The 16,565-nt window shown below is 35.1% G+C and overlaps 1 protein-coding gene across 3 annotated transcripts; it reads left to right on the forward strand.

Moving 5' to 3' along the window:
• Window positions 1–1,171: 1,171 nt before the first annotated feature.
• On the forward strand, window positions 1,172–11,722 carry KLRF1 (killer cell lectin like receptor F1). 3 transcript variants are annotated; one of them, XM_027541274.1, is made up of 6 exons: window positions 1,172–1,363; window positions 3,567–3,665; window positions 4,986–5,141; window positions 7,607–7,746; window positions 8,523–8,635; window positions 11,325–11,722. In XM_027541274.1, exons 1-6 carry the CDS (start codon window positions 1,279–1,281, stop codon window positions 11,431–11,433), a joined length of 702 nt encoding a protein of 233 aa, XP_027397075.1. In that variant the 5' UTR covers window positions 1,172–1,278; the 3' UTR covers window positions 11,434–11,722. The 3 variants fall into 3 exon arrangements, with proteins under 3 accessions (XP_027397075.1, XP_027397077.1, XP_027397076.1); XM_027541275.1 differs by having other exon boundaries at window positions 1,276–1,363; window positions 3,526–3,665; XM_027541276.1 differs by lacking the exon at window positions 8,523–8,635 and having other exon boundaries at window positions 1,178–1,363.
• Window positions 11,723–16,565: the final 4,843 nt, after the last annotated feature.

A 16,565-nucleotide genomic window follows, 5' to 3' on the forward strand; every position in this document is an offset into this window, starting at 1 on the left:
AAGCAACAATTAGAACTGGACATGGAACAACACACTGGTTCCAAACAGGAAAAGGAGTACGTCATGGCTGTATATTGTCACCCTGATTATTTAACTTATATGCAGAGTACATCATGAGAAACGCTGAACTGGAAGAAACACAAGCTTGAATCAAGATTGCCGGGAGAAATATCAATAACCTCAGATATGCAGATGACACCACCCTTATGGCAGAAAGTGAAGAGGAACTAAAAAGCCTCTTGATGAAAGTGAAAGGTGAGAGTGAAAAAGTTGGCTTAAAGCTCAACATTCAGGAAACGAAGATCATGGCATCTGGTCCCATCACTTCATGGGAAATAGATGGAAACAGTGGAAACAGTGTCAGACTTTATTTTTGGGGGCTCCAAAATCACTGCAGATGGTGACTGCAGCCATGAAATTAAAAGACGATTACTCCTTGGAAGGAAAGTTATGACCAACCTAGATAGCATATTGAAAAGCAGAGACATTACTTTGCCAACAAAGGTCCGTCTAGTCAAGGCTATGTTTTTTCCAGTGGTCATGTATGGATGTGAGAGTTGGACTGTGAAGAAGGCTGAGCACCGAAGAATTGATGCTTTTGAACTGTGGTGTTGGAGAAGACTCTTGAGGGTCCCTTGGACTGCAAGGAGATCTAACCAGTCTATTCTGAAGGAGATCAGCCCTGGGATTTCTTTGGAAGGAATGATGCTGAAGCTGAAACTCCAGTACTTTGGCCACCTCATGCGAATATTTGACTCATTGGAAAAGACTCTGATGCTGGGAGAGATTGAGGGCAGGAGGAGAAGGGGACGACAGAGGATGAGATGGCTGGATGGCATCACTGACTCGATGGACGTGAGTCTGAGTGAACTCCGGGAGTTGGTGATGGATAGAGAGGCCTGGTGAGCTGTGATTCATGGGGTCGCAGAGTCGGACATGACTGAGCGACTGAACTGAACTGAAGAAGTGTACAATTTTCATTTCCTTGACCTTACAAATTTATCAGGAGGAAGTTTTAAAAGAAAAAAAAACATTATATTAAGTTCAATATGTGGTGGACAGTTGAGAAATTATGTGTTATCTTTGCTCGGAAATCAAAAATAGCATTTCCTTTGAGGTTTTCGACCAGTGGATGAAACTGTGAACCTGTTGTATGTACCTTGAGTGGACCATTTGAGGCCAGTTTCTGATTAGCAGTGGGTTTATTATTCTTCTCTTATTGCATATTTAAAAAAACAAAACATAAAATTTTACATACACATCCACCCACATTTGAAGATGCAAGATGAAGAAACATACATGACCTTGAACACACAGTTGAAGAAAAGGAGTTCTATCCAAACATTTCAATTTAAATGTCAAGGTATGGAATTCAGGTTTTTTTTTTTTTTTTTAATTGTTGTGGATTAATATGCATGAGGATTTACTATAAGTTGATATTCATGTGCCCTTTCTTGGATCACTGCCTTGTTATGGTGAAGGGGTTTGAGAAACTTCGTAAATCTATGAGCCCTGCCATAGACATGAAGTTAAGCAAATTCTGGGAGATGGTGTGAGACAGGAAGCCTGGCATGGTGCACTCCATGGGGTTGCAATGAGCTGGACGTGCCTTGGAGATTGAACAATAATATTCATATGAATATTAATGTGGATAGAAGTTTCCATTATTGTTTTTTTGTTTTTCTGTTCTTGGACTGTTTCATTTTTGTGATATTTTCCCATTGTCTGTCTCTGCGTCTATCTTTTCTCTCTTTCTCTTTATCAATATGGGACTAACAGCTATTTGCTTTGAAGTAATATTTTGCCTCATATTATTAAGGATATACCTAGGAAATATACACATCTAGTTAAAATTAATAATTAAAAAGTGAATCTTTGGTGCCAGTCATTCACCTTTTTACCATTTATAAAATAATGACATTTTAAAGTATCAACTTTTAATTCAGCATGTCAAAAATTTTAAAATATGTTTTTCATCAGGTGAAAAAACTTGTTTGGACAATAGAGATATTAACATGAAAGACCACAAAATGTAGGGGCTCTTCCGTGAAAACGTTTCTCACATTCAGTTTGTAGACGGCATCTGTAAACCAAAATGTGTCTTAGCACAGAAAAAGAGGTCAGGAAAGTGTAAAATAATAAATTTGCAACTCCTAGTAATTTAAGTGGCATGTGCTAATAATCATTATTTACTAATATGTTTTGCTGGTATTTAGTAAACTTTGGTAACATTTTGTAAAGTTGGGAATTAGACATGACATTTTAATCTAATCAACAATTTTATATTTCCATCTTTTTCAGTGTTTGTCTAACTGTTCTCACTTGTTTATTTTCCGAATAATTTTATAATACATTTTGCAGACACTTTCATTATAAACAACAAAATAAAAAAAAAAAAAGAGATGTAGTTTTATGGTATATTAAATGCTTCCTAATTTATCAATCAACTTAAGGAACATTTATCTCTGACATTTAGCCTTTAAAGCACTCATGGCTGAATTTCCACTTGTTCAAGTCTGTATTCATGATATACTGACTTTTTTGTTTGTTTGCTTTTTATTTTGGTGATTTGTCTCTGTTAAGGATGATGTTAGCTTCATTAGGCAAAGAACTATTCTCTTGAAAAAGTGCCCATCAATTTCATCTTTAATTTTTAGCATAAAGTGGTGGATATTATTATTTGCTTTTTACTTCTGTAAGATGATGATATATTTTACCCAAGCTCTATGAATGTGAGATGAATGAATTTCTTACTATTGAACAGCTCTTGTATTCCTAGAATAAATTCAACATGATCATGGTATGTTTTGACTACTACTAATATGTTTAAGATTTTTGTGTGAACACTCTTAAAATTCATTGGTTTTTGCTTGTTTAAAATACATTTATTTTTGATGGTAAAGTGCTTGTGTTCTAAGCTTCTAAGTTAAATTATACCACTTCTCAGGGTAATGAAAATGTTAGTTTCTTCATAATGCTGAATTTAACATGCCTTAAATTCATATTTTGAAAGTTATCCCATGATACTTAGGAGAAATAATTAAGTCTGAGTTGAATTTGAGTAGGCTTCTACACTCTTTATCCTAACATTTTCTGATAATCATTTGTTTGATTTTTAATATAATGGCATTTTATTACATGTGTTGAAATTTATTGACTATCATTAGTACTATATCAAAATATCCAAAAGCAATCTGGGAAATGTAAAATATTCCTTAATTGAACTCTGATAAAACTTATTTTACTATTTTTGTTAATATTACTATAAGAGAAAAGGTGTGCACTAATTCCCTGAGATACTGTTCTGTGTGATTTATTACACTCTTTCCTGACCGGGATTGGCAACTTCAAAGGTAGCTTTTCTCTTCCCACCATTCTGATCATCCGGAGTAGTATCATTACTAAATAAGATAAATATGTATTTTTCTGTTTCCTTAGATTTTATGTTGCTATTGCCTAATATTCTATGATATTCAAAATCTATATTGTGTACAACCTGTTATTACAATTGCCATCACTTCACAGGAATGCACTTTCCAAGCTAATTTATGTGATTAATCTGTTAGACTGTTCTGTGATGTCACACCGATATAAAATCTTATTGGGGATATCTGGAGGACTAAATGGCATTCTGGTTTTGACTTTGATCACCCTGAGTCTGTTAGGTAAGTTAAATGATCTTAATTAAATAAAAATATGAAAAATGTTTACTTGTTTCTTATTACTCTTTTCATATTCATTCATTATTCTTTACACTAACAAAGATTTAACTAGATTAAATTTAAAGATTTAATGATTTAACTATGTATAAAGCAATATATTATGCCCCACAGTAACATATTGATTAAGTATTTGAATCAGGTACATATTTTGTCCTCAAGTGGCATACAGTTTACTAGGAGAAAAGTGTATGTAAGTGTGTGTGTATGTAATGTGTTTGAAATCATACTTCAGGATTTCTTAGATATCTGTGAATAGATTGAATTACATTATTTTTCTTAAAAAAATTATACATTATTATTTAAGGTTGAATTCAGTTTACTCTTGATTTTGTCCAAATATTTGCTGAACAATCTTTAGACTCCAAACATTGCTACAAATCCTTCAAAAAAAAAGGAATAGTCATGGTGAGAAATCCCATATTTTAGTGGAAAAAACATTAAAAAAATTTAGGGTAGACTGGGCTAAATACAATGTATAGACTGAAGTAAGTCAGAAAGAGAAAAACAAATATTGTATATTAACATATATATATATATATATATATATATATATGAAATCTAGAAAAATGGTACTGATGAACATATTTGCAGAGCAGGAATAGAGATGCAGATGTAGAGAATGGACTTGTGAACACAGAGTGGGAAGAGAGGGTGTGACGAATTGAGAGAGTAGCACTGGCATATGTACATGACCATGTGTAAAATAGATTGCTAGTGGGAAGCTGCTGTACAGTACAGGGAGCTCAGCTCGGTGCTCTGTGATGACCTAGAGGGGTGGGATGGCTGTGGAGAGGCTCAAGAGAGAGAGAATACATGTGTATATATAGATAATTCACTATGCTGTACAACAGAAGCTAACACGACATTTGTAAAGCCACCATATTCCAATAATTAAATAAAAAAGGAATGAAAATGCACCTGTTGGTGCACTTAAAAAATGCATGGAAAAAAAAAAAAAGCATGGAAAGAGCATGCATAACCCCTAGAACTAGAACTTTGCTGTATTTATTATTGTATGACAAATTCTTAGGACAATGCCTGGCACAGAATAGATCCCAAGCAAATACAGGTGCTATACATGAATTCATTGTGTAATACTTTAATTCACTTTTCATTAAACACAAACATGTTTTAAAAGAAAATTTATCATTATCCCTTCAGTTATTTCTTGTTCCAACCATCTGAATTGTTCTGAAGAATTTGTCTCTGAGACATTGCCTAGAGAAGATGTTTTCTCAACCTTAAAATAATCCTCTTTTCAAGTTTCTCAGGAAGTGCTGCCAAAATGCCTAAAACAGTATAATTCAAACATCACCCAGCATGATGATACTGGATACTTGGAAGTCAATAGTGACACAAGAGGCAATATACATAAGAAAGATGCAGACCACTGTGTTTCTAGAGCTACAGGTCATAAAGGTATTTCTCAAGGCTTTGGCCTCTATCACTTTTAATCATTTGGATTTTCTAAGTTTGAAAAAAAAATCCCATTGAAGAGGTATGCAGTAGACTAAATTAATGAAGATTTGATATAAATCTACTTTTTACTCAAAACTTGATTCACATATTTTTAAATTTTTTTTTGTTGTTGTTGTGGAAGGACAGCTGTAAAACAACATAAAAAGGCCCTTCCCTCTAGGAATATAAAATCGTATTGAAATATATAAACATGAAAATTAATTGTGATCGTAAGGAATGATGTAAATAACTATTTTTTGTCTCATTTATCCTTTTTTCAAATACAAAATGGATAAAAGTAATTATATCTAACAGGCTATCTGTTATGATTTTAAAGTTAGAACTTCCAACCATCCAGACTTTTGGGAAACTGTTCTTCCTACTTTCAACTTTTCTTTTAGTTTAAATTTTTAACACTTATTCTTTGAACCTTTGACTTTTATTTGATAGTTTGATATGTGAAAAAGGTACAGTTGATTTATTCTATAATTACTTGTCAAAGAATTTTTCTGAAATCCACTAGTTTACAGTTTCCTTATCCCATGTAAAAATGTCATATGTATTATATTTGCTTATTAACACTCTTTTCTTTCAGATTACTTGTCTGTTTACATGTACAAGTCCTCATCCAATTGAAATATTATAATTTTACCACTTTTTTATACTCTGGCTATCTAATTTCCCTTTATGTAATGAAACTTTTTCAGAAGTAAGAAAGCTTTGATGGGTAAACATGGGATCAAATAGACACCATTAAGCATTCATTAAAGTCAGTCTAAATACTGCATAATTATAAGAAATTAATTTCCTGTTAATTTTCTTATTCAGGTAATGTTAACAAATATAATTATTTAAAATTAAACATCAATGGTGTTATGACATTCAAATGTGCAACTATCATATCTATCTACTTCCAAAACATTTTCATCACCCTAAAGAGAAATCCCACACTCCTCTTTTCATTTTGGGGTGAGAAAACTATTTTGGAGTTAGATAGGTGTGCATCATGTTTGTACATCTTTTGGATGTTATAAAACCCATGGCTTTTGTACTTTAAAAAGGTTAGCATTGTGAATTTTATGTTACATAAATTTTGTCTCAGAAAATAAAGAGATTGTAAAGGCCAGAAGTTTGAACAGTTATGTTGATCCGTGCTTATATTTTTATATTATACTACATTTTTCTTCATTGTTATTCTGAAAGTCTCAGTTTCAATTTGAGAATGCCTTAATTTAAATTTAAGAAAATCAAAGGACCTGCAATTATAAAGAGGATAAAAAATTGTTATTCATCTCAATGTTACTTAATATCAAAAAGGAAATATTAAAAACAATTTACACACATAAAGCAATGAGAAAGATTTCTAAAACATTATGTGGATAAATGCTAAGCAAATGGTATGCTGCTGCTACTGCTAAGTCACTTCAGTCGTGTCCGACTCTGTGCGATCCCATAGACGGCAGCCCACCAGGCTCCCCGGTCCCTGGGATTCTCCGGGCAAGAACACTGGAGTGGGTTGCCATTTCCTTCTCCAATGCATGAAAGTGAAAAGCGAAAGTGAAGTCGCTCAGTCGTGTCCGACTCTTAGCGACCCCATGGACTGCAGCCTACCAGGCTCCTCCATCCATGGGATTTTCCATGCAAGAGTACTGGAGTGGGGTGCCATTGCCTTCTCCGGCAAATGGTATAGATAATAGTTAATCTCTCATAGCGTTAATGCTATGTATATCTTGACTGGTACATGTTATTTTAGTAATCATATTAGGTTATGACATGAAAAAAAATCCCTTTATATCTGTCTAGGTTTTGCTTCAGACTTTCCACGTGGCAATAGTGGTAAAAATCTACTGACAATGCAGGAGACATAAGAGATGCAGGTTCTATCCCTGGGTGGGGAAGATCTCCTGGAGGAGGGCATGACCACCCACTCCAGTATTCTTGCCTGAAGAATCCCGTGGACAGAGAAGCCTGGTGGGTTTCAGTCCATAGGGTGGCAAAGAGTCAGACACAACTGAAGTGACTTAGCACACACACACACAGGTTTTGCTTCATCTTACTAAATTAATTTTCTTGGGACTTCCCCTGATGGTTCAGTGGTTAGGAATCTAAGTTCCAATGCAGGTGACCTGGTTTAGACCCTTGGTTGAGGAACTAGGATCCCAGATGCCCCAGGGCAACTAGTCCAGCATGCTATAACTACTGAGCTTGCCTGCTACAACTAGAGAGAAGCTTGCATGCTGCAATGAAGAGCTGACACAGACAAAAATATAAAAGAAATATTTTAAAATAAATCAGTTTTCTTAATTTTCATGGACTCTCATTTGTATTTTGGATAGCTTGTCTGAGTCTGAACACTTTGTTATGATTTTATCATAGCTCTACTCTTTTTCATACAATATGCAAGTATTTTCACTGTCAATTTGTAGGAATGTGCTCATCAGAATGGCTGAAATATCAAGAAAAGTGCTATTGGTTCTCTAATGAGATGAAAAATTGGAGTGACAGTTATAAGTATTGTTTGGGGGAAAAATCTCATCTACTAATTATTCAGAACCAACTTGAACTGGTAAGTGGTTTAGTATCAAGCTTATGATACTTGCTGCTTTGCCATTAAAATGGCTTATCTCAAATTTCTTCCCACCTTTTCATTAAATTATCTTTTATCTTGGCTACTGAACTTTTGGTGCCCTTTTAAATTCTGAGCTGGAATCCAGTGCTTCCCTTGACTTGGGGTAATTATGGTCTGAATATTGATGTTTAATTTATAGGTAGTGGCAGCTCAGCTGATAAAGAATCCTCCAGCAATGCAGGAGACCGTGGTTCGATTGCGTGGTTCTATCCCTGGAGAAGGGACAGGTACCCACTCCAGTATCTTTGCATGGAAAATTCCATGGGCAGAGGAGCCTGGTGGGCTACATGGGATCGCAAAGAGTCAAACACGACTGAGCCACTTTCACTTTCACTTCACAGCGTATGTCCTGGTACATGATATATAGTGAAAGCTGCTTGGTTGTGTCCGACTCTTTGCAACTTCATGGACTATACAGCCCATGAAATTTTCTAGGCCAAAATACTGGAGTGGGTAGCCTGTTCCCTTCTCCAGGGGATCTTCCCAACCTAGGGATCAAACCCAGGTCTCCTACATTGCAGGAGGATTCTTTACCAGCTGAGCCACCAGGGAAATCCATATGATATATAATGTATGTGTAAATAAGATGATTGACTAGGATAAAAGCCTTCATGTAGAGTGTGAGTTGTCCAGTAGAATTCTAAAATCTTATTTAGTATGTCTAAATCATTAAGCTATCCTGTTCATTTAATTACTCATCACCCACTTTTTAGGCTTTTATACAGAAAACTCTAAAACAATCAAACTATGTGTGGATTGGGCTTAACTTTACTTCCCTGAAAAGAACATGGACCTGGGTGGATGATTCTCCTTTGGATTCAAAGATGTGAGTCTTTCCCAAAAGGCAGTATGATCTATTGTCTATCAGAGAATTTATCTCCTTAAAGCATCTATAAACATATCAAAATGAACTCAAATAGTTCTTGGTACTAAAGAATTTGAAAGGATGAAAATGAATGTTGGCTGGAGTAATGACAAATTTTGGCTTGGTTTTTAAAGCAAAAGGACTTGAAAACAATAATGATTGTTCACTTACTGATTTTAAAACTCCTCACACTTTATAAGGGAAAGGTACATTGAAACAATGTAGTCTTCTGCTTTCAAAGTTCTCAATACTTTTAAAATTTTTATCTTTAAAATTAATTTTATTGGACTATAGTTACTTTATAATAGTGTGTTAGTTTCTATTGTACACCTAAGTGAATCAGCTATACATCCTTGTTTTTGGAGTTCCTTCCCATTTAAATCACTTCAGAACCCTGAGTAGAGTTCCTGGAGCTATACAGTAGGTTCTCATTAGCTACCTTTTTTATACATTTTATGCATGGTATCAAATAGTATATGTATGTCAGTCCCAATCTCCCAATGTCATCCTCTCCCTTTTCCTCCTTGGTTCCTTCCCTGGTATCAGTGATTCTTTTAGTCATTTTTAGTAATTAAAAAAAACCTCTACATGATTTTTTTATACTGTAAGATCATCACAATGCTAAAAAAACAAATAAGAAATACAAGACAGAACAAAATAATCCTAAATGCTCTCAGCAGCTGCAGGAGATTATTGAGGTTTTGAAAATTTTATGAATGCTTTTGTGCACTTGTATTAATTTATAAAATTATATTATACTATAGTAGGACCAGCAAACTCAAATATTATCCCTATGTTGGTAGGCAAAGTAATGGTGCCCCTAAATGTTCTAATCCCCAAATTCTGTGAATGTTACCTTAAGTCTAAAAGAGAGTTCATGAGTGTGATTAAATTAATAATCTTGAGATAGAAGTGTTATGCTGGATTATTCAGGTGGGCCCAATGTAATCACAAGTCCTTATGAGAGGGAGAAAGTAGGGGCAGGCTCAGAGGAGATTTGAAGATAAATGCAGAGGTCCAAGTTGTCTGATAGCCAAGGAGTGCAGGCAACCTCTAGTACCTGCAAAAGGCAATGAGCAAGTTTTTCCCCAGTGACTGCAGCAGACAGCTCCAAAGACACTTGATTGTAGTTCTTTAAGACCAGCTTTGAGCTTCTGATATCTAGAACTGTAAGATAAAAATTTGTGCTGCTTTAAGCCACCACATTTTTGACAATTTATTACAGCAGTGAAAAGAAACATTCACTATGGTAACCAGTACTATTGGTTAATGAATACTATTATGTTATTGTCCTTATTACTTAAGTAAGAAGTAGTTACTTATATTGATTAAGCACTTAATCAGTTATTACTTAAGTTATTAAGTAATTAAGTTATTAGTTATTAAGTAATTAAGTTATTACTTATTAAGTTATTAAGTAATTACTTAAGTTATTAAGTAATCAGTTATTACTTACTCAGTTAATACTTAATAAGTTATTACTTAAGTAATAAAGGAGTGAAGTAATAAATATTACTTACTTTCTATCTCTGGAGAAGGGAATAGCAACCTACTCCAGTATTCTTGCCTGGAGAATTCCATGGACAGAGGAGCCTGGTGAGCTGCAGTCCATGTGGTCACAAAGAGTCGAACACGACTGAACAACACACACATTTTCTATCTCACTGCACTAAATTAATAAATCTAAGGAAGTCAACTGAAGACATTATTTGGAATGGAGAATAAAATTATGGGTGAGATCTAAGTTGTATCAATGGACATGACCTGATTGGCTACTTATGAAGATGCTAACTTAGGTTTCTTCCTTATGCCAAATCCACTAAACACTACCTTTAGGATTGAGTTTTAACTCTGGACTATGCCTAGGGATTTTTGTTCACAAACATTCAATACAAAATTCAAGCATAAACATATATAAATTCAAATGTAGGTGTATTTTCCAATATGAAAATCCAACACTTACTTTTCCGCTATTATTCTGGAAGCCTTGAAAATCATGTATATCTTTTCTGTGACCCCTTCTTAAACCTTTTTTCTCAGTTTAAATAAATTCTTAACAGACTAAATCACTAACAGTACAATATTTTATATATAACTTCATTATTGTATTCAACACATCACTTTATGGATAAGTATTACAATAAGTGTATAATTTACTTAGGGCTTACATGGATCAGTTTGTGGCAGGTGAGTTCTACCACTGAACCACCAATGCAAGCGGGTCAGTTTGTGTACTAAGTTCTTTACAAACATCTAGTCATTTAACCTCTGTAACAACATAATGAGGTAAATATTTGTATCACTATTGTACAAATGGATATGAAAAACCAAGAAAGATTTAATGAGCTACTCATGTGACACTCCCAGTTTTTAATCTAAATGGATGACATGGAACAATGGAAAGAAGACTAGGATAGAATGTGAGCACAGATATCTTCTTAGCTCTGTCATTTACAAACAGACTTTGGAATTCTCTATCACAGACAGTAATACTAAATTACAGAGGTATTGAAATGTTTCATGACTCTAAGTATTTGAAAATGCCTTAAATATTTGAATTATCTTTTAATTAAGGGAGGTTTTTAACTGAGAACAGAATGGATGTCTTCAGCAATGATGATGAATAATATCTTTATCTTCTCCTTTTCAGATTTTTCATAAAAGGACCAGCTCAAGAAAATAGCTGTGCTGCCGTCAAAGAAAATGGAATTTACTCTGAAACTTGCAGCAGTGTTTTCAAATGGATTTGCCAATATTAAAATTTTAAAAGTGACAGTGAGTTATCAAGGATCAAAATTTTGATCTAACATGAATCTTTAGGAATAAGAATTTAAAATTGCAATTAAACACCCCCTGGCTTCTCTATTTTCCCTCAGTCATGTTCATGGGTCCTAGTCACAGAGTAACTCATGTTAACAATCTAAAATATACCCTCTGATTCTTTATGTGATAATATAATCCAAAGTGAACCCATACATTTATATTCATGATGTAATTCATCTTTTCTTTTACAACAAATGTGAATAAATTATGTCTGCTTTTCTGTTATTTTGCTTTTTTTAAAATTGTTAACAATATCCTATGCAAATTTCATATAGTTCTGAGTTACATCATAGTGTGACTTCCTATGGGGCTTCCCAGGTGGCACTAGTGGTAAAGAACCTATGTGCCAATGTAAGAGAAGATGTAAGAGACACAGGTTCAATCTCTGGGTCTGGAAGATCCCCTAGAGGAGGGCATGGCAACCCACTTCAGTGTACTTGTCTGGAGAATCCCACGGACAGAGGAGCCTGGCAGGCTGTGTCCATAGCACAGAGTCAGATACAACTGAAGCGACTTAGCATACATGCACATGGCTTTATATTTTACATTCCTTTATTGATGAACATTAACTTTAACTTTTTTTTCAGATTTTTGCTTCTATAAACTATGATGCAGTATTCTGAATATCTGTTTAAATGGTAGCATTTTTATTTCTATGATATACTTTTAAACTGGATATTCTGGGTAAAAAAGTGTTAATGTTTTTGGTTTACTGCTGACTTTATGCAATTTTTATCTAAATTTAGAAACTATCACAAACTTATAAGAATCCTATATGTACAGTGGAAAAAACTTACTTTTTCCCCAAACCTTTTGAGAATTAGTTGCCAATTTGATGAATTTCATTATAAAATTTCAAGTATCGTTGGATATTTTAATATGTATTTCCTACAAAATATATAACCTACTTAATTAAAGTATAATTATCAATCAACAAATTAATACTGTCACAGTACTATCATCTCTAAGTCTCTATAACATTTGCCAATTGTCAAATACTGTTCTTTTGAGTTAAATATCCAGATCAGAAATATTTTCTGCATTTAGTTACTTTGACTAATCTCTCAACATCTAGAAGACTTCCTTAACCTTTGACATTCATAAGATGATGCTTTTAAATATTACAAGCTGGATATTCTGTAAAATGTTCAATTTAAATTTGTTTGATTATTTCTCATAGTTATATTCAAGTTATGTCTCCTTGGCAGGAATAGCAGAGCAATAATGTAGTGAAGCTTTGTTCATTCTTTCAGAGGATGAAGTTTTTTGTTCCATTGTTATGATGCTTACTTTGTTCACATGGCTAATATGGTGCCTATTAATGGCAACCCACTCAAGTACTCTTGCCTGGAGAGTTCCACGGACAGAGGAGCCTGGCAGGCTACCATCCATGGGATCACCAAAGTCAGACATGACTGAGCGACTTTCACTTTCATTTTATCAGACTTCATTGTAAAGTTTCTCTCTTGTCTTTGTAATCAATTAATATTTTGTTGTTTTCTACCATTCCAACACTTCTTATTTATCTTAGCACCCATGGCCAGACCTCTAGAAATTCTGAGAGCCTGGATTATTACTAAAGCTCCTTTCCTTGTTGGAGATTGAATTTTTTCTCCTCAATGCTACGACTCTCAACACGCTACTCTGCTTTTCACATTTTTCTTGTTAGCCTCTTTCCCTGTGAAGTTTAGTAATTTGGCAAGTAGCTTGAAGGAAAAATATTAAGCTAAATATCTTTGGCCCTCTTTTGTCTTCAGGGTTTTTTCAAGTGAATTGACAGCAATTTTTATCTCAACTAAGACAGTGTCTGCTGGCCATGACTTTCTGCCCAGATTCTGAGCAGATGACTCTTCACCAAAATACTGCTAGGAGAAGAGTAACTCCCAAATTATTTTTTTACGTCTGAATCTTTCCTGTTTCTTCATTTATCTTGAAAACTTTCCAATGTTTTAAAAAAATTTTGTTTGTTTGGATCCTGCTCTTCTAATTTTTCTCAGCATCAGCTGGTCTGTATCCACTTGCATTATTAAAGACAGAAGTACATAAGAACTTTCTCAAGTTTATCCTTTTTACATCATTTCAAGATTTTGTTGTCAAAGAGAAAAGGAAGTAAACCTTAATAAATTTCATTTTATTGTAATTCCCAAACAGTTGACAGAGCTCATAATTATCATTATTATCATGATGTGATAACAAAAAGCTACAGTTTATTATCACTTGCCATGATCCAGAAACATTGGAAAAAGATGTGAATGTGTCTCAAGTAATTGGTCCAACTACATAATGAAGCTGTTATTATTACTTTTATTTTAAGATGAGCTTTTTGACTGAGAGACCAAGTAAATTTGTTCTCAAATTGGTGACAGAATCCATGATTAAATGATCTCATTTGAAAGTTAGTTTGAAATTAAGGCAGCAAATAAATGTTAGTGTTGACTCATGGCATTTCTGGGTTAGTCACAGAGTCTGTGAATATAAAGTCCCTCAATTTCACATTTCTGTAACCACTCCTGATTCTTAGGAAAGTCATTAAAAAGTAATAGTCCATATCATTGATATGGTTATTCACTTACCAGTTAGAACATGTTTTTGAAGTTTAATATGTTTGTGTTACTGGGCTTCATGATGTGTTCTGAATGTATAATAATGAAGAGATGTGATTCCTTCATTTGAGCAACTTAATAGAAAACTGAAACATTTACTGGGTATATAAAGTCACAAACTTTATATACAAATTACAAAAGGCAGTGGAGTAAGTTATTATGAGAGAACTTAATGTGATATCTAACTCAGGGAGATTTTCCCAAGGAAATGTCAAATAAATGTACAGACTGAAGACTTGAGTATACATTGGCTAAACTAAAAAGTAAGGCATTGAGTTTGAAGGGAGAAATGTTTCAGTTGAAGGGAACTGCAAAAGAGAAGAGAACGTATATAGCAGTTGGATAATCCTTTGAAATTTAAGATGGCTCAAGCAAAAATTGCTTTCCTGGTGGCTCAGAGGGTAAAGAATCTACCTGCAATGCAGGAGACCCAGGTTCAATCTCTGAGCCAGGAAGATCCCCTGGAGAAGTGAATGGCTACCCACTTCAGTATTCTTGCCTGGAGAACTCCATAGACAGAGGAGCCTGGCAGGCTGCAGTCCATAAGGTCACAAAGAGCTGGACATGACTGAGTGACTAACGCTTTCACTTTTGAGCACAAGTGATGAAAGAGGAAGTATGAGAAAATAACTCTCTTTAACACAAAAATCTCATTTTTAAACTGTGAATTTTATAATTCCTAAACTTTATCTTCCTGTTTACTTCCTTATGAAACCCTATGTGAAGTGAAGTGAAAGTCGCTCAGTCGTGTCTGACTCTTTGCAACCCTATGGACTGTAGCCTGCCATGCTCCTCTGTCCATGGAATTCTCCAGGCCAAAATACTGGAGTGGGTAGCCATTCCCCCTTCAGGGTATCTTCCCAACCCAGGTATCCCATATTACAGGTGGATTCTATGCCATCTGAGCACCAGGAAGGCCTCAGTTAGTAAAGAATCTGCCAGCAATGCAGGAGACAGGGTTCAATTCTTGAACTGGGAAGATCCTCTGGAGAAGGAAATGGCAACCCACTCCAGTATTCTTGCCTGGAGAATCCCATGGACAGAGGAGCCTCATCAGCTAGAGTCCATGGGGTCCTAAGAGTCAGACACGACTTAGCGACTAAACCACCATGAAACCCTATACCTGATACCATACATAAGACACAGTGATGTTTTTTACATGGTTCCTAGGGAGCTGCAGTGTAAGGGGAGAAAGTACACAGTTGTTTTAATTTCACCGAGGAAAGAAGTTTTTCTGCAGGTACCAGACAAGGAGTTCAGGACAGCTAGTGCTCAAAAACTCTAACTCCTCAATGGGTTTCAAGAAAGCATTTTTAAAGGCATGCTGGGGGAGGGGAGTGAGGGTGTGTGAGCCTCTCAGGGTGTGTGATCCTCTCATTTCTCTGATTGTCTGATGGTGATGAACCAGGGTGGCATCACAGGGGTTAACATTATCAATCCTTGGGCTCCAGTAGCTCTGAGGGCCACTGTTTATGGGCATCAAGCAGTTAACTGCTTCCATTTGGTAGAGGTTTAAGCATCTCTGGAAATGTGTGTCAGATAGTACTATCCTGGTAATTCAGAGAGGAGGTAAAGATTCTTTGACTGCTATATGGCTGATTACTGTAAAACTGTTATCAGTTTTCCTGGCCCCAGTTATTTTTGTCACTACATGTTTACAACTTTTTAATCATTAAGTCTTTTCTTTCTTTTAAAAAAAAGCTTTTTATTTTGGGGTGGAGTATAGAGAATTAACAATGTTGTGATAGTTTTTGGTAAACAGTAAAGGGATTCAGTCATACATATATATGTATCCATTCTCCCCCAAACTCCCCTCCTATTCAGCCTGCCATGTAACATAGAGCAGAGTTCCCTGTGTTGTATAGTAAGTATTTGTTGTCTATGTATTTTAAACATAGCAGTGTGTACATGTCCATCCCAACTCTCTATGTTGCAGTCAGATGCTCCGGAAAGCAAACTCACTCAGAATGACAATGTGGATAGTGGAGTGTAGTTTATTACACTGGCGGGTCCAAGGCAGAGTTTCCTCATTAGTCAGGGACCCCGACCAATTTCTGTGAAAACCTTCTATACCCTAAGTGTACGGGAATAAGCCCACATCACCAAATTCCCCAATCCTACTCTGGAAAATGTCAAAGGGAGATACAATCATGTTACAGCCATGATTCATAATCAGAAGGGTCCGCTGGTTATACATTGTAGCCTACACCAATGGGTAGCATAAAGATTACAGTGGTGACTGACTACATAGGGCATTATTACATTCTTTCTGGCAATGGGAAATCTTGGTATGGAATCTTGTATTTATCAGTCCAGGAGGCCTGTTAGGCTGTAGGTATGTTATCTCCATGGCTATAACATAGTTCAAAGTTTCACTGAGAACGTAAGATGAAGTTTCCTTCTTTTCCAAGATGGAGTCAGCTCAGCATGTTCCTTTCCTCCTTCATTCCCCTCTATTGATGCTC

The sequence above is a fragment of the Bos indicus x Bos taurus genome, chromosome 5 (assembly GCF_003369695.1).
Source record: "Bos indicus x Bos taurus breed Angus x Brahman F1 hybrid chromosome 5, Bos_hybrid_MaternalHap_v2.0, whole genome shotgun sequence".
In the NCBI taxonomy this organism is placed as follows: Eukaryota; Metazoa; Chordata; class Mammalia; order Artiodactyla; family Bovidae; genus Bos; species Bos indicus x Bos taurus.